This window comes from Vicugna pacos, chromosome 13 (assembly GCF_048564905.1).
Source record: "Vicugna pacos chromosome 13, VicPac4, whole genome shotgun sequence".
Classification (NCBI taxonomy): domain Eukaryota; kingdom Metazoa; phylum Chordata; class Mammalia; order Artiodactyla; family Camelidae; genus Vicugna; species Vicugna pacos.
Window position 1 is genome coordinate 28,380,177 of NC_132999.1, and position 17,850 is coordinate 28,398,026.

A 17,850-nucleotide genomic window follows, 5' to 3' on the forward strand; every position below is an offset into this window, starting at 1 on the left:
AGTCTCACTTGTCCCATAACCTAGCCCGCTCATTTGGTCTTTTCTCCACCTGTCCGCTGATTCCTGACTGCCACTGTGCTGTGTGATCCAGACCTTTGAATTTGCTATTTCATCTGCCTGGAAGGCCCTTTCCTTAGGTAGCTATACAGCTAGCTTCCTCATTGACTTCGGATCCTTACTTAAAATCTCCTTTGCAGTCAGGCCTTCCTCACTGTATCTAAAGTTATAGTGTCTCCCTACCCTCACCACCAGCCGCCGACCCCCAACCCTGGGATGAGGCAGTAGAGGTAGCCACCCTGTGTCCTGTGCTTCAGGGGTTCTTGTACCTTACTCCTCTTTTCTCACTACCACTAAAATTCAACTTAGATTCTTTTTCCTTTAATGATATCCCAAGCATGCCGTGAAAGATGAGGCAGTACAGCCTCCTTTCAGTGTGAATATCTTGGATGGGGGCTCAATTGAATGAATTGCCCTTGGCTCCCATGCCCTTTTAGGGACAGCCCTGCTTATCACTATCTATTTCGTCTTATTTTTCCTATATTATCATGTTTATTGTCTCTCTCCTTCACTAGAGTGTAAGTTCCACCGGGCAGGGAGTTTTATTGCTTTTGCTCATTACTATATCCTCAGGACTTAGAATAGTGCCTGGCTCATAGTAGATTTTCCATAAATATTTGTTGATTAAATACATTAATTTTTTCATTTATTTGCATGTCTGTATATCTCTTTATACTGTAAAATCCTTGAGGAGTTTTTAATAAAGCTAGCTAATGATGTATACATTTTTGGATCACTTACTCTGAGTCAGTGCTTATCACAATATCTTGCATAAAGTTAAACAACCAATCAGAATTTTTTTTAAAGGGATGGATTGAAAAAATAAAAAATCTAGTAACCTTTTAACTATGTACTCAAGCAAGGCAACGACATATTATATAGATGAAAATTGTGTCTATCACTTGTTTATACAGACTTGTGAAAAAAAGCATTGCGTTGTGTTACATCTCAGGCATCTTTGGGGAACTTTACCTTCTAGGTGTTGTTCCAACAGCCCTTTGTAGCTTGACCCTGGTAGCAAGCCTTCTAAAAACTAGTACATGGCAGACCACATCAAAGTTTTAAACACATGTATAGCCTTTGAGGCAGAGATTCCATTTCTAGGAATCTATTCTAATAATCAGGTAAGTGACAAATGGACAAAGACTTCTAGCAATGTTGTTTTTACAAGATGGGAAACTGGAAAAGTCTATGCATCCATAGATTAGTACGTGTGATACATACAGACATCATATTTCATACTTTATACAAATCACATATAAACATAGAATGGTTACTTGTGGTTAAGGATAGTGGAGAGAAGGAATTTTTACTCCCCTCTCTCAAAAGTTATTATTTACAATAAAAAAGATTATAAAGAGAAAGAAAAAAGTTTTCTCTTCAAGAAAGTAGTTACAACCTCTAACTGGGAAGCATATCCGCTAAATACAGTGAAATCAGGATTTGGTGAAGGTAGAAGCTGAGAATGACATGCTCTCCCAGAGCTAGACATTTTCTTAAACATGTCACAGTTCTAGACTTTGACTAGATTGAAGCAGTCTTGGTCTACAGGTGGCTTTAGGTGGGTCCCCATAGGGCTCAGGTTAATCATTCAAATGGCAGGGGAGATTGAGCTGAAGGAGAAACCAGGCAAGATACACCGAAGGAGACTGCTGGAGGGAAAGCATGGTGAAGGAGGGTGTGCTAGGTAGCTCAGGCTGCCGTAACAAAATACCGTGGACTGAGGGACTTAAACAACAGACCTTATTTTCTCACAGTTCTGAAGGCTGAAAGTCCAAGATTAGGGTGCCAGCCTGCTGGATTTCTGGTGTGATGTCTCTTCCTGGCTTGTAGGTGGCCATTGGCTTGCTCTGTGCTCTCATAACCTCTTCTTTGTGCAAATACAGAGGGAGGGAGAGAGAGAGAGAGAGCGCGCTCCCTGGTGTCTCTTCTTATAAGGACATTAATTCTGTGGTATCAGGGCCCCACCCTTATGAACTCATATAACCTTAATTATGTCCTTGTATGTCCTGTCTCCAAATACAGTCACATTGGGGCTTAGGGTTTCAACATATGAATCGGGAGTCGGGGGAGGGTATAGCATGTGCTTAGCATGCATGAGGTCCTGGGTTCAATCCCCAGTACCTCCATCAAAAACCAACCAACCAACAAAACAAACAAACCAAATTACCTCCCCCTAAAACAAAAACAAAAAATATGAATGGGGGGTGCATAATTAAGTCCATAGCAGGTGGTGAGAAGGCAACCAAACCAGTGTGACCGAAGTGGATTTCTGGGAGTCCTATCACAAAGGAAATAATAAACTTAATGAGGGTATTTAAGACAACTAATCTAAATCAAAGTTGCAGATTGCCCCAGCTTACTCTTCATACTTCTATACTTGTTTCAGCAAATAAGGAGCCCTATTAAAGAAGAGTAATCAGAAAAGACCTGGAAGGGGATTGCTTTAGATCAGGGTTTCTAAAAATAGAGCTTTAGAGAGGAATTCTTGTAAGAGTGATTTACTGAGGGAGTGCTCTCAGGGAGCAGGATAGGTCAGGGGAGAAAGTTAATCAGAGATGGCTTCAGATGAAGTCTGGCCTCAGCCTGATCCCATGGTGAGCTCTGGAGCATGAATGACACGAGAGAGGTATGCTCCCCAACCTTGAGGCAAGGGACCAGGTCTTCGTGTTCCCAAATCCATCAGTCATTGGCCATGGGCCACCCTCTGGGGAACAACCTCTCAGGCATTGCTGGGTAATAAAGCTCCTATCACTTAGGGTAATGCTCAGGCAAAGGGACACCTGTGAGCCATTAACAGCCAACACTTAGAGCGGCTGGCAGATGGTTGCATTGGCTTGGAAAGGGGATCTCAGCAGAAAACTAATAGCAACTATAGAGCAGTAGTTCTCAAAGTGGGGTCCCTGGAACAGCATCCTCCTCTTCCTCATCTGAGAACTTGTTAGAAACGCAAATTCCCTAATCCAGCCCCAGATCCACTGAGTCAGAAACTCTAGGGGTGGGACCCATCAATCTGTGATTCAGCAAGCCCTCCAGGTGATTTTGACACATGCTAAAGTTGAGAGCCACTGTGCTATAGGGACCTATGACTAGAAACTGTAAAACAGAAAGGTGCGGGGGAGGAGGAAGCAGAAAAATAGGGCAGTTACAGAACATTTGTTGCAAGAGAAGTTACACAAAGAACACATCAAGAATGGGGACCCATAGCTATCTCTCAAAAAGACAAAAGGAGCTCAAAGAAGAGATACAAAGATTTAAAGAAAAAATGAGATGCAGAAGATGAAAAGTGAGTTGGCAGAGCTAAGAAAAGAAATGGAAGAGAAAAATAAGAGTGTTAACTGTATCTGAGGTGAAAGCCACATAAGCAAAGGAATGGTGGTAGTACTTGCAGCAGTCAGTGTTCAGTTAGGAAAGCTGAAATCAATCTAGATATGTAGTTAAAGCTGTGTGAGAAATAACTCAGGGAATTTGTTACAAAGAAAGCGTTGAAAAGGCTGGGAAAACAAACAGGAGACAGGAAAGTAACCCAGTGCTGGAACCCATGGGCCACACTGTTTGTTGACCAGTGGACGCAACATCACTGCCTCTGAACAGAAGCCACTCCACCTCATGGCTGGTGGTCCCGAAGCAGCTGCAACGCACAGTCTCCTGCACTCCCTACAGCCAGACATGGAGAAGGGCTTCCCCCTTCCACCTGCCTTCTAATCGCTACCAGCACTTCCCATGGGCAGAACCTAACTAGGATGCAAGGTTCAGGCTTCTAGCTCCCTAAAATCCAGAGGAGAGTGGAAAAGAGTGAGAACCAACAAGCCATTTCTGGAACAATAATAAACCCAAATTAGGGAGAATCAGGATCAGAGAAGAGAAGAGAAAAATCACAACTTAGACAACAAAAGAACAAAGATTTTTTTAAACAGTTATAGAGAAGATACAGTTATGGAAGAAAAGGGGCTACAACACACTGATAATTATAGTTTCTGAGTAAACTAATGCCACAGAAATGAAGTTCAAGGCAACAGAAGAAAATGTCCCTGAAATTTAAAAATAAGAAGTCCTTATATAACTCCTAGAGGAAAACATAGGCAGAACACTCTGACATAAATCATGGCAATTTTTTTTTCAAGCCAGCTCCTAGAGTAATGGAAATAAAAGCAAAAATAAACAAATGGGACCTAATTAAACTTAAAAGCTTTTGCACAGCTAAGGATATCATCAACAAAACAAAAAGACAACCCACAGGATGGGAGAAAATATTTGCAAATGATGGAATTGACAAGGGACTAATTTCCAAAATATACAAACAGACCATACAGCTTAATGTCAGAAAACATGCAATATAATAAAAAAATGGGCAGAAGACCTAGATAGACATCTCTCCAAAGAAGACATTCAGATGGCCAATAAGCACATGAAAAGATGCTCAAATTATCAGAGAAATGAAATCAAAGCTACAATGAGGTATTACCTCATACTAGTCAGAATGGCCATCATTAAAAAGTCTACAAATAATAAATGCTGGAGAGAGTGTGGAGAAAAAGGAGCCCTCCTACACTGTTGGTGGGAATGTAAATTGGTGCAGCCACTATGGAGGACAGAATGGAGGTTCCTTAAAAAATTAAAAATAGACTTACCATATGATCCAGCAATCCCACTCCTGGACATATTCTGAGAAAACTATAACTCAAAAAGACACATGCACCCCATTGTTCACAGCAGCACTATTCACAATAGCCAAGACAAGGAAACAACTTAAATGTCCATCAACAGGTGAATGGATAAAGAAGTTGTGGTGTATTTATACAATGGAATACTACTCAGCCATAAGAAAGAATAAAATAATGCCATTTGCAGCAACATGGGTGGACCTGGAGATCATCATTATAAGTGAAGTAAGCCAGAAAGAGAAAAGAAAATACTATATGATATTGCTTATATGTGGAATCTGAAAAAAAAAGGGACAAATAAACTTATTTACAAAACAGAAACAGATTCACAGACATAGAGAACAAACTTATGGTTACCATAGGGGAAGCGGGTGGGAAGGGATAAATTGGGAGTTCGAGATTTGTAGATGCTAATTACTATATATAAAAATAGATAAACAACAAGTTTCTACTGTATAGCAGAGGGAACTATATTCAATATCTTGTAACCTATAATGAAGAGGAATGTGAAAACGAATATGTGTATGTACATGTATGATGGAAACATTATGCCATACACCAGAAATTGGCACAACATTGTAAACTGACTGTACTTCAATAAAAAAGAAGGCAAAGTTAAAAAAAAAAAGAAGTCTTAAGATCAAAAGAGGATATTTTATTTACCTTAGTTCGGGCCACTATAACAAGAATACCATAGCCTAGGTGGCCTGTAGACAATGGAAATTTGTTTCTTACAGTTCTGGAGGCTGAACTCTGAAATCAAGGTGTCAGCAAGGTTGGTTGGGGGCTTTATTCCAGGGTTACAGACTTCTTGAATCCTCAGATGGTGGAAGAGGGCAAGCCAGCTCATTGGAGCCTCTATTAGAAGAGCACCCATCCCATCCATGAGCTCCACCCTCAAGACCTAGTCACTTCCCAAAAGCCCCACCTCCTTACACTATGACATTGGGCATAAAGATTTAACATGTGAATTTTGAGAGGACACAAACATTCAGACCATAGCAGTATTCCAAAGAAATTTTGATGTAGAACAATCAACCCTGGACTATGTCTTGGGGAAGTTACTGAACTTCAAATATGAAGAAAGAATTGGACAGGTTTTCAGACAGAATAAAAGCAATTAAAAGCTAGGGAAAATAAATTAGGCTGGCCTCAGACTTTTCCTCTCATGACTGCTAGACAACAGTGGTGTCCACAAATCTCTGAGGTAAAGGGACTGAAACCCAACCAGGTATCCTTCAGGCTTAAAGACAGGTAGCTGGTTGTTTGCAAGCACATAAGACTTCAAAGAGTACAGGACCCGTGTGCCCTTCTTCAAAAAACTGCATACTTGAGACTTTCAGTGATGTCATCTTTACAGCCAATTAGGTATCCTGGAATCCTTCCTCAGCTGAACACCTAACAGTCCTGGATAAAACATTTTAATACATCTTTTGAAATTAATGGCTGAGCTTACCAGAAACAAAATTGTCTGTGGCCAGGAACAAATTGAGAGCCTGACTCTGGGGAGGTGATCAAGCATTCAAGTCACTGGGCCATTCTGGGGGCATCTGCCAATTCCTGACAGTCAGAGCCTGGGTTTCCTGCACCTCCTGCCAGGCACATAAGGCAATGTCTTGTATAAGCCAGAATGGGCATAGGCTCAGAGCCCCACATAAAGCCAGGTACCACAAAGGGCATCACCCTTAGAGAAGAGGTGAACTAAAGGTAAATCCTCTTGTTGAGAGCAGACAGACATGTTGTGCTGAAGCATCTTCTTCAAATATTCTGGGAGAGGGTATAGCTCAGTGGTAGAGTATGTACTTGGCATGCACAAGGCCCTGGGTTCAATCCCCAGTACCTCCATTAAAAATGAATAAATAAACCCAGTTACCTCCCCTTCCAAAAAACGAAACAACATAAATCAGTTGATGTTCTGAATGCAAACTGTGTTCGGAGTGGGATAGGACATATTAAGAAGCTTCTTTCTCTTACTCATACTTTGCAATGTTAGCCAAGCAGAATTGGTTCATTCTTGATACCGAGACCCAGAGAGGTCACCTTCAAAGAGAAAATCCCTTTCTTCATCATGAATCAGAATTGCGTCCAAACCTCTTGCAGTCTGCTGGGCAGGTTCTTTTTTTCCACCTTTGCCTATGTTGTTTAGACCACTTAAATGACTTCCCTTCCCATGCTTTCCAGGCTTCCAGATTATGGATGTACTAGGCATATTTGAAGATGAAGCCCAGAGGCCATCACCTCCATAAAGTTTTCCCAGACCCATCCAGCTCAGATGGATTGCTGTCTCCTCTGTGCTCTCTAAGCATTTAGTCTTTACCTCAGCTCTAACCCATAGTATTCCACCTTGGATCAGTAATATTGCAGTGTATGTCCCCCACCTCCACCCCAGAAGGTTAAGCTGCTGGACTTCGTCCATCTTTGCATCACTCAGAAACCAGAAAAGAATCAGTACTCAGTTAATGCGTGAAGCATTACATTGAAGAGAATTGAATTGGAATGTTTGGGATCAATTTAGCTTTCTGAAAACTCCTCAGTTCCAGCTACTATTATTTAAAACTGAGTGGTTTCTGTGCATTTATAGACATGAATTGAAGGACCATTCGAGAAGTGATTCAGAGGTGCATGGCCTTATACTCTGCCTTCTTTCGTGGAATTTAGTACTTTGGAAGAACAGTGCTCAGCTGTGCTTTAGCCCCACCATTTCACAGCTGTTCGTTCTCAGTGTACCCTCACAAACTCACACCAGTATTGGTCAGTCATTTTGGTAGGATGAAGAATCCTTATTCAGACTGTCCTGTCTTTTTTCCATCCCCTACCCCCTAAAAAGGGGACCCAAGGAGGCAGTTGGGGAACAATAATGTTGGTAACAATAATAGCCAGCACTTTAATGGCATTTTCTCCAAGCCAGGCACAGTTCGGAGTGCTTTACTCACAATCCTCTGTAGGGTAGGCACTGCTGATATATTGTTTCATAGTTTAATATACCAAAGCAGCTTAACCACAGTCACACAGCCAGCAGGGTGCAGAGCTGGGACTCTGGTTTGAAGTTGGAGATAACCTTCCCAGACCTTCCACAAGTTACTTAACTCCGAGCCTTGTTTTCCTCATCTGTAAAATGGGGCTAATAATCTCCTCTTTGAAATATATAGAAATTAAATAAGATTACATATCTGAAAGTGCTTGTGCCTGATAGATAATCAATAATAACTATTTTTAAAAGAGTAAAATAGCAACATTAATAATCAACATTAATAATACCATTGTAACAAATAAGGCAGAGCCAAGGAGAAGGTGTTTTCATGTTAGAAAAATATCTCCCAAGCTCATGCTTTTATGCCATGTTGTAAATGCAGTTTGATTCCAACGTGACCGTTCTCTAGCAGTTCACAAGGCAAGACATTGTTAGTATAGTAATACATAGAGACCAAGTGTTCTTTCCGCCAAAGGAGGGCATTCCAGCATATGGTATTTTTGCTGAAAAGATTACATTGGTCTATCATAAAACATAGAACAAGCTGACACAAATTAGCAAAGACAATGTAAAGATGACACTGAAGCCACCAAAATAGCCCAATACATTTTAATCATTCTGTATTAACTTGCTGCATCTTAAAACATTTTCTTTCAAATCGAGCCACAGCTGTGTGTACTTTAGGCTGTGGCCGTCATAAACAAATATGAAAAGAAGCAGAGTTAAAACAGATCAATACCAATGGTTATCCATTAGTCTGATGTCATCTAACACAAATGACAGTTAAGAGACTTGTGAAGAAATCAGAGAAACAGAATTTCAAATACGAGCTTCTGTAAAACTGAATGACAGCTTTGAGGTGCCTGTTATCTAGTTTGGTCAAGGTTATAATGTTTTCAGGAATCCAGTCCTCCCCACAGGTGACTTTTGATAAGGGAAGATGGTGGAAGATTCCCAGGTTCAGAGAGCCAGATTTCTATGAAATAAATTCAAAGATGGTAAAGTGAGTACTCTCTTCTTCTACAGTAGAATTGAAGATATATTACTATGGAAACCCACCACTCATCACCAGCACCACCCTCTGTTTTAAATCTTTTGGCAAGAATGAAATGAACATACAATGAACATGGTCTGCACCACAGGGGCAGTGTGGAGTTGTACCTTAACACCCAACTTTCTTGTGGCTTCATTTTCTCATTGTAACAGTTGTTCGCTTAGATCAGAAAAATCTGGGCTAGTGATTCAGCTGGGGACACAGATCAAGACGTAAACATCAACTGTGATGGGGTTGGGGAGCGAGTCAAGCCTTGAGGAGCCCTCCTGTTGTAACAGGGGGAATCTGTCCAGATTAACTGTGGAGCTTTTCCAGAACGGCACGCACTTCCTCTGGATGGTAGTTCCATGGACCAGGTTTACCCTGCAAGAGAAATGAATCAGCATTGTTAGATTCCCGACTTGCAGGAATATGTTGGTCTGGAGCTGAGTTGAGAGGTTTGGGCTGGTGATATGTATGTGGGAGTTGTCAGGATGGTGGAGTCAAGGGCAGACGCCTGGGAAGTGGATGAGTACACCCAGGGAGAGTGTGTGGAGTGGCACCAACATTTAATGGGAAGACTGGAGAGAGAAGTAGGAGGAAAACCAGAATGAGTAAAGTGAATAGTTTTCCAAAGGAAAAAAGGCTCTATACCAATAAGCTTCTCTTTCACAATTGGACCTTCAGACTGGCCTTATCTTCCTCTCCACCGCTCACGTCAACTTCTGCCCATTCTGCATCAGAACCACCTCTGCGTCTCCAATCCCAAGGCCTCAGTTCAACCCTCTTCACCTCCAGTCCCAAGTCCCTGCCCCCTCCAGTCCATTCTTCACCCAACAGGCAGTGATCTTTCTAAAGTACAGATCTGATCATGCCTTTCCCCTGCTCAAAACTCTTCAGTGGCTCCTTTTTGCCCTAAGATGTAGGACAAACTCCCTGGGCCTGAATGAGCCCCTGTTAACCAGCATGCCCCCAATTCTCCATTCACATCCTGCCCTAACATGCCTCAGTGCCTCTGCTCACCCTCTTCCCCATATTTGCAATGATATTCACTCACTATGCTCACGTGGCTGCCTCCATACCCCTTAAAGCCTAAGCCATTGTCACCTCCTCTGAGAAGCCTGCCCTTCCCCAGGGTTCAGAAAATTTACAGTCTGAGACCCAAGTGTGTCCTGATGTCTCACACCCTTCTGTGCTGTAACAGCAGAACTGAATTGTTTTGACAGGGGTAATTTGGCCCACAAAGATGAAAGTATTTACTCTCTGGTCCTTTATAGAACAGATGTGCCGATCCCTGCTCTGCATCTCACAGCACCTGGGACAATTGTCTTCCTTATCCCCGACTGTGAGCACCTTGAAGTAAGGTGTGGGCCATTTTAAACTCCTGCTTGTGCTTCTGGTACTCGCACAGGACCTAACCCAGGTTAGGACTCAGTACCAAGCTTGTCGCAACTGTGCCACTTTACTGCCATGTCGCAGGGAGGAGAAAGGAGGGAGGACCCGAATCCTCGTGCTGTGACCCTTAGCACCTGAGGGTTCATCTGCAGGTTGTTGCTTGTTTCCCCTGCATGACTAGGACCTGCTTGACCCGTGGGCAGAGGAGCATCCACGTGGCTGGGCTTCCTGTGCTCTCCAAGGCTCGAAATCCCTTCAGCAGCTATAAAACTTCATTTCCGTCCTCTCAGGGGAGGCTAATGGTGCCCATGGGTCAGAGGCTGTGCTTACCTCCCTCACCCTGGCCAGGCTGAAGCCTTGAAGGGGGACACGACCTCCAGAAAGGAAGCCTAGACTCAATTCCTGCCTCAAATTCCTGCTTCAGTATTTCCAGCTCCAAACTGCAGAGTTTGTTCTTTGCTGGCGTCTACACCCCCTCCCAGGTTCAGGCTTCCCTCTGAGATCAGTAGCTTGAGGCTCTCCCACTTCTGGCCCATCCCATCCAGAGGCTTCTAGAATTGAAATCAGAGCCTGTGCAGTGTGACCTTGGGCAAGTCAATTTCCTTCTCTGAGCATTGTTTATGAAAAGGAAGCAACAGTCTCTGTCTCTCAGCTTCAAACCAAACCAGGGCAGGGCCAGTCTTCTGGGTTCAGAAGGTAGCCAGGAAGCTACAGCTCTGACCCAAATGCTAGGGACTTTCTTATACATTATTTCATTCCCTCTGAGGTGGGGGCCAACATCTCCATTTTGCAGAAAAGGAAATGGAAGCTCCAGGAAGGGGAAAGACTTGCACGTAGTCATGTGGCTGGTAAATGACTGGGCAGTGATTTGAATCTGGTCTGCCTGATACAAAGCCCTCTCTTTGCCCTTGCCCTCCCTGGGTCCCCTTCCCACCACACCACCTTATACAGGATCCTGCCTTCCTGGAGCACATAGAGCCTCTCGGGCAGCGCTGCGTAGAGCTGGCTGCTCTGGTTCTTCATTGTGTCCACCACCACAGGGCACTGGGGGCTTCTGTCCAGCAGCAGGTGGGCTGCCCGCAGGCGGTCCTGGAGATTCCGGTGATTCTTGATGTCCACGTTATTCTTAAAAGCCCAGCCATCTATAAGAGAAAGGCCGGGCAGAAGGACCCACAGGCATGGCACATACTTCCTGCAAGCTAAATACCTCCCCCGCCCCCCTTTTTACCGAGGGTCCCAGATAGAGGACTTCCCAACATTGGCACTATTGACAATTTGGGCTAGATAATTCTTTGTTGTGGAGGCTGCCCTGTGTGTTGTGAGGGGTTGAGCAGCGTCTCTGGCCTCTACTCACTAGATGTCAGTAGCATCCTCCCACCTTCAATCTGTGACAACCAAAAATGTCTCAGACATTGCCAAATGTCCCCGGTGGGACCAAAACCACCCTCTCTTGAGAACTACTGCTCTTAACACCATCTCCTCCAGGAAGCCTTCCCTGACATACCCAGCTGTGTTTTCTTGGGTGAGCTCTTTAAACCTCTTTAAATTCTCAGTTTTCCCATTTTTCCCTCTCTCTCCTTTTTGTCTCCCCACCCTCAACCTTGAGCAAAGGGGAGAAAGAGGGAGGGAAGAGCTGGAGGGAGGAAATGTTTTTTACCTGATGCATGTGCTTCTTCAATGTAAATGATGAGAAAATCTGCTATGGAATTAAAATCTTCAATAAGTCTCTTGAACTGGTCAAATTTGAAAATAAATGAAGGTCAGGTGCAACTTCCAAAATTCAGCACCAAAGGCCTGTTGCCTAAAACAAATGGAACCATCATCAACCAATAACCTACACACAGCATTTCGTTTGCAAGCATCATCTTCACTCCTGAATTCATTTCTTATGACCTTTATTTCCCCTCTAAGATGGATGCAGGGCACGGTTGGGGGTGGAATGCTAGAGAGCAGGCTTAGCAGAGGCTGGAGCCAGTTTGCTCCTCTCAAAAGTGAGGGGATTGCATCAGATGGTCTCAGTGGACCATTTGCAGTCACTGGGTGATCATAAAATGATGACAAGGAGAGTCCCTTTCATGCAGTTCATAAGGCAGGCACACATCTATCCTCTCATTGATATGATTCATGTGCTGCAAGGTGGGTGATTTTTTCCCCCTAATTTATAAACTTGCTCCTTGTCACATAGCAGGAGTTAAAATTAACACTTTGGTTTCTAGGTTCTCAACTTGGTGCTCTTTCCGTTCAAAGTACCACCATTTCCTCATCCACAAATGGACATAATAACAATGTTTACCTTTTAGGGTTGTTCTGAGATTTAAAGAAGTTAAAACAGATAAGGGCTTAAAACAGTGCCTGCCCATAATAGGTGCTCAATAAATGTAAGTTCTTATGTTCTTAGTGCTCATCTCCTCCCTGAGCTGTGCAGAGGTAGGCAGAGGAGGGGACTCCACAATGGGGACCTTAGTAAAGAACCTAGGTTTTTTTCCAAGTACAAGGGGACATCATTGACACATAAAACAAGGATGGTGGATATTGGTTGCAATTTTGGCTGCCTAACCTCTTACCCTCCTTCTCACTTGGAATTCCCTGTTCTGTGTACTGTTGATGTAGCTGTGTGCCCAGCGTTGCTCTGTGGAAGACATCAGGGCCATGTCCGTTCTTGGCTCTCAGAAGCCAGGGCATAGGCAGTGAGTGACCCAGGCTGGGATGATTGGACCTTCCCACCAAAAAAAAAAAGACCCTACTAGCTCTTCGATCCTGGAGTTACTGAGATGATAGAATTCATCCACAGCTCAATGGTCGTGCCTCATCAGAGATGGTGGAGTCCTACAGTGGTGATGGATTCCCATGGCAACCACAGTGACAGCAGCTTCCAGGCCCAACTGCTGATGCTACAGGATGGTCCAAGCCCAGCGGCTGTGGTTGTTTCTGGGGAGACTGGATCATCTTTCTAATACATTCCTTTATACATGTATATATGTGAGGCTAAGAAAACCAGAGTGAGTTTCTGTTACTTGCAAGCCAGAACTCTGACTACTACAATAGGCTGTGTAATGAAAAATGATCAGTTTCCACCTGAAGATCACTACTCAATGAAGAAAGGACTGAGGGTGAGAATGGAAGTGGGGCCGAAGCAGTTAGGGGGACTTGTATAAATCCACATGAGAGACAATGGGAGTCTGGGCTAGTGTGTGTGCAGTGGAGAAGCGGAAAGGTGGAACTGATAGGACTTGTTGATGGGTGGGGGGTTCAGGGCATCTTAACTTGCTTGTGGTTTGTTTGGTTAGTTATTCCTTCACCTTGTTCTGCAAAGGATTTGAAGCAGCTTACATGTATAATAAAATTTTAAACAAAAAATTTTTTAAATCATGCCCCTTCGGGAGGCATAGAAGAGATGCCAAGCATTCTTTACACCTGAGCTAATATTTGACTCTGAGTTACCAGGTGGCCAAGTAAAAGGACAAACACAATTGCTTATATATTCTTTATTTTTCAGTACATGAGGAGAAAGCAGGCCAATTTCTCTGGACATACAAAGTTCTCCTTGTCCTTGTCCCACAGGTTTCCTCAGAGGAGGCCCTAGGAGAGAAACTCAGTGCCTGTTGGTTGCATCCTCACCCATGTGACAGGAATGCCCAGACCTCAGCAGGGGAGGCTCAGAGGTCAGTTATGGCCAAGTGGCTGGCCACTGGCCTCCAGTGACCCCAGGGAGTCACCCTTTAGATAAGAACCAAGGGAATTTAAGGTCAGGACCAGTGCTAAATATTAGCTGTCTGGAATATTGTTTCTAATTGGATAAAACATTTCAACATCCACTGATTAGGACCTTGGAAGAAACAGAGCCATTTGTTTAATAATTTATAGTGTGGCTGGATGCAACAATCAGGCTTGAGTGCAAAGTTTAAACTTAGTTCCCTGCTTTCCTGGTAGCAGAGAGAGGAAGGACAGGTGTGACGGGGTGGCTGTGCTGGGGGCTGGCACTATACCACATCCAGAGGCCACAGTGCAGAGAACACCATTTCAAGAACATCAGGCAAAGACTGTCAAGTCCAACTTGTTTGTATAAATGGGAAAACAGCTCTGTAGTAGCTCTAGACTTGAAGCCATCATTGGTTAATTTACAGGTTGATCCTCAAACTAGTAAATTAACCTCCACACCAGGCTTTCCCAGCAGAGAAAGCCCATTTATAGTTACTAGATGACCCCTCATAAATATACTTGGGGAGATTTTAGAAGACTTTTAATGGGGGCTGAAATAAATCCAGTTTCAGACTAACTGCCAGGTACAGAGAAAACAAATCATCCAGACTTGCCTTCTACCACATGTTAGTTAATCAGTGTTTGGCGGTGGGTGTGTGTCTGAGAGTGTGTGTCTGTCCTGCGTGTGCATGTGCGTGTACATTCCAAGGATAAGAGGTGCCTGAGAATTTCCCTGAGCTTCTGTTGTTTTACCCAGTAACAGAAAGCTTCTGTTGTTTTACCCTGAGAGTCAGAGGGCTCAGGTTCTGGTTCTGACCACGAGAATGCTCTGTGTGACTCTGAGCAAGTCCTTTACCTCTCAGGGCCTTTGCATCTGAAAAGTGAAAGCGTTGCTTTAGATTATCTGTAAAGAATCTTCCAGACCTTCCAGTTTGTGGCTCTAAAATGAGTTCCCAGATTCATACCTAAAGCATACAGCAGAGATTTTTAGTGGACTGGTGAGTTTCCAAAGAACTTCCAGGATGTCTTTCTAAGAAACAGAACTGATCATGTTTACTACCTGCTTGAAAGCCCTTCTGGAACTCACCAGTACATTCAGGATAAAGGCTACCCTCTTTGCTAAGACACCTAAAGCCCCGCAAGCTCTGATCCCTAGTGATGTTTCCAGCTTCATCCTTCATCCCTGCATGCCTCCCATACCCTACTCTGGCCAAACTGATTGATGTGCCTCTACATCTCTGACCTCTGCTGCTCCTCCCCTCCTTCCTGCTCTGTTCACCACTCCCCTCGTCCTCACCCATCCCAAGCCTGAGGTCCCTGGACAACCAGCTCACCATCCTCTTCTCCAGGAAGCCTTCACCTGACCACCTTCCTACCCAACCTTACTTCTTCCAGGACTTTCTGGTTCTCTCTCCCACTATACCATCTTCCTCTCTCAGTTATGAAATCTTCCAGTTGTGTTGATATCTGTATCATCAGTACCTGTTATTTCAGGGACTCTGGGCCAGTGGACTGAAAGCCAACTCCATTTTACAAACAAGAGTTCTCTTTTTTCTCTCAGACCCCTTCTCTCTCCATTTCTTCAGTTTCAGGTACAGCAGCAGGGAGCAGAGACAAATAGAACTGTCTTTAAAATGTAACTGACCCACTAGAAAGTGAACAGTTAAAATAAGCAAGCAAATCCTGTCAACTGGCCACGAGGCAAGTTTGGCTTTCATGGAACTGGTCTCTATATGATCAAAATTCAGCAAATTGGCCCGGTTCCATCACAGTTCTTGGCATGAGGCAGACACACAGGAAGGTTTGTTGTTTTTCTCATCGCTCTTATTATCAGTGGTCACTTAGTGAATGCTTATTGAGAAAACAGAGGTCATTTGGGCACTGTGGTGATGAGGGGAACTTGGAATGTTGGTGACAGAGGGGAACAGCCAACAACATCAGCAAAGGCAAAGAGAAGGGAGAGCACATGGGATGCCCAAGAACCAGCAGCTCACCTGGAGGCAGTGGCACAAGGGGAAGCCTACAGGTGAAGTTGGGATGCAAAAGTAGAGTCGGCTCAGGCAGGACACAAGGCTGAGCCTGTGCTTCATCCCAAATGCAGGGGTTGGGGGTGGCCGGAGGTTGCCGAGCTGGGGTGCCTGTTGGCCAGGGATGTGCTTGTGGAAGGGTAATCTGGCAGCCACTTACAAGTTGGGAGGGAAGAGCCACTCACAAGAAGGGAGGAGGAAGACCTGGCAGGAAGAGCAGCTGTGAGGACAGAAAGAGAAAACTGACCCAGAGAGGCCTTTTAGAGCCCAAACAGATAGAGCTGGTTTGCCTGGAAGAGAGAGAGAGAGCTCTTCAACAAATATTTACTGAGCAATTTCTATGAGCAGCAGCATCCAGGGGAACGCTGGGTGAGAGCCAGGGTCTCCTCCTGCACGGAGCTTGCACGCTGGTGAAGGTGACAGACATTAATCAAATACCCATACATAATTCCAAACCAGGACATGTGTGATCAAGAAATGTTTAGGATGTTAAGCCTACAAGAGGGGGGAACCTAGTCCAGGGAAGCTGGGGTTGCCTTATCTCAGGAAGTGTCACTGAGTGGAAGTCTGAAGGGTGAACAGGAGGAGACCAGGCAGAGGCGAGCAAAGAGCAGCCCAGGCGAAGGGGCTGTGCGTTAAGAGCGCTGCTGGAGGCACTGAAGGCCAGTGTGCCTGCTCTGTGGCTTGAGTGCCTGGGAAGGTGGTGATGCCACTCAGAAAAACAGAACCCAGGAAAAGTCCTCATTTCAGGAAGCAGGAAGAAGACATGAAGCCAAAAAAGGAGCAGCTGGAGTAGTAGAATTCAGACCTGTTCAACCCACATGCCCACCCTCCTCAAGCACCCCTCAAGCTTGATTCAGCCCCCTGACCTTGCATGAAGTCCCAGATGTTGCACCTCTGTCCTGACAGGCAGACCACGGGGCAGTCTGGGGCCAGACCCCCTTGCTCGGTCGTGTCCTCCAGTCGCTGCCAACGGACCTTCAGGATGAACCAGAAATACTGGGTGCTGAAGAAGGTGGGGATCCAGTTTTCATAGGAGAAGTGGGGGTTCTGGGCCATGCCAGTCCTCTGACTCATGGCCAGGATGTCCTGCTTGACTCTCCCGGGAAACAGTGTCAGGAGCACTTTGCCCAGGGCCACGTGCAGGACCACCTGAAAGAGCACCCAGAGCCTCTTCAGCCATAGCCCTGGCAGGGACAGCCCCATCTCGGCACAGCCAGAGCTGGCTCTGAGGCCGGTGGGCAGAGAGGCCACCGCCAGGTGACACGGGGCGGAGCTGAACAAAGGTGCAGGGTAGCAGTAGCCAACCCGGACAGGAGGAAAGTGTCAGGACAGAAGGTATTTGCATTCCTGTCAATGGAATGGAAAATTCCAAACCAGTGGCTAAAGGTCTGTTCTAATGATTGTTTCTGAGTCTTTGCCTTCACTTTTGAGAGATATTTGGACTGGGAAACTTCAGATCTTACATTCTCCCTCTGATAAGTTTTTAAAAATAAAGACTTTAAAAGATCACACCTAAAAGGACTCTGGGGCTCCTTAGGAAGGCTCTGTTACAAGTGAACACTAATGTTAATTATTCTTTTAATAATGTAAGTTGTTCTTTAACTATGAAAGGTGTTTTTCCCACTGACAGCTTCTAGCTGGTGGTTGAGTGTTTATGGAGGCAGAGCCCTCCCCAGAGGACTTGGGTCTGGAAGCTCCCCAGGCAGAGACAGAGCTGGGGACATCCCCAAGGAAATCTGGGACTGCGCCTCCCTTAGCACTGGGGGTAGAGTGATAAATACAACACTCTCTGCTCTCAGTGGGGTGTAGTGTAGAGTGGGGAAGAGACAAGTAAACAGAAAATTACCATTTAGTATGTTAAACACAGAGACAGAGGATGAGTGGGGGCCATGGGAGCATGGAGAAAGGGCAGCTGATTCTGTTTAGAGAGGTCAAGAGGACATCCCCAAGGAAGTGATGTCTGTGCTGAAACCAGAAAGACAGAAGAGCAAGCAGTAAATC

The 17,850-nt window shown here is 44.7% G+C and overlaps 1 protein-coding gene and 1 non-coding gene across 2 annotated transcripts; one reads left to right on the forward strand and one right to left on the reverse strand.

The window, feature by feature from the left end:
• The first annotated feature begins 6,491 nt into the window (after positions 1–6,491).
• On the forward strand, positions 6,492–6,566 carry TRNAA-GGC (transfer RNA alanine (anticodon GGC)). The gene has a single exon. It is a non-coding gene; the product is annotated as a tRNA-Ala (tRNA).
• Positions 6,567–8,287: 1,721 nt separating this feature from the next.
• Positions 8,288–17,129, reverse strand: DIO1 (iodothyronine deiodinase 1). Its single transcript, XM_006200512.4, has 4 exons — positions 16,716–17,129; positions 11,778–11,921; positions 11,063–11,262; positions 8,288–9,109 (listed from the first exon to the last, which is right to left on the reverse strand). The coding sequence occupies exons 1-4, from the start codon at positions 17,050–17,052 to the stop codon at positions 9,041–9,043; spliced, it is 750 nt and encodes a 249-aa protein (XP_006200574.2). The 5' UTR covers positions 17,053–17,129; the 3' UTR covers positions 8,288–9,040.
• Positions 17,130–17,850: the final 721 nt, after the last annotated feature.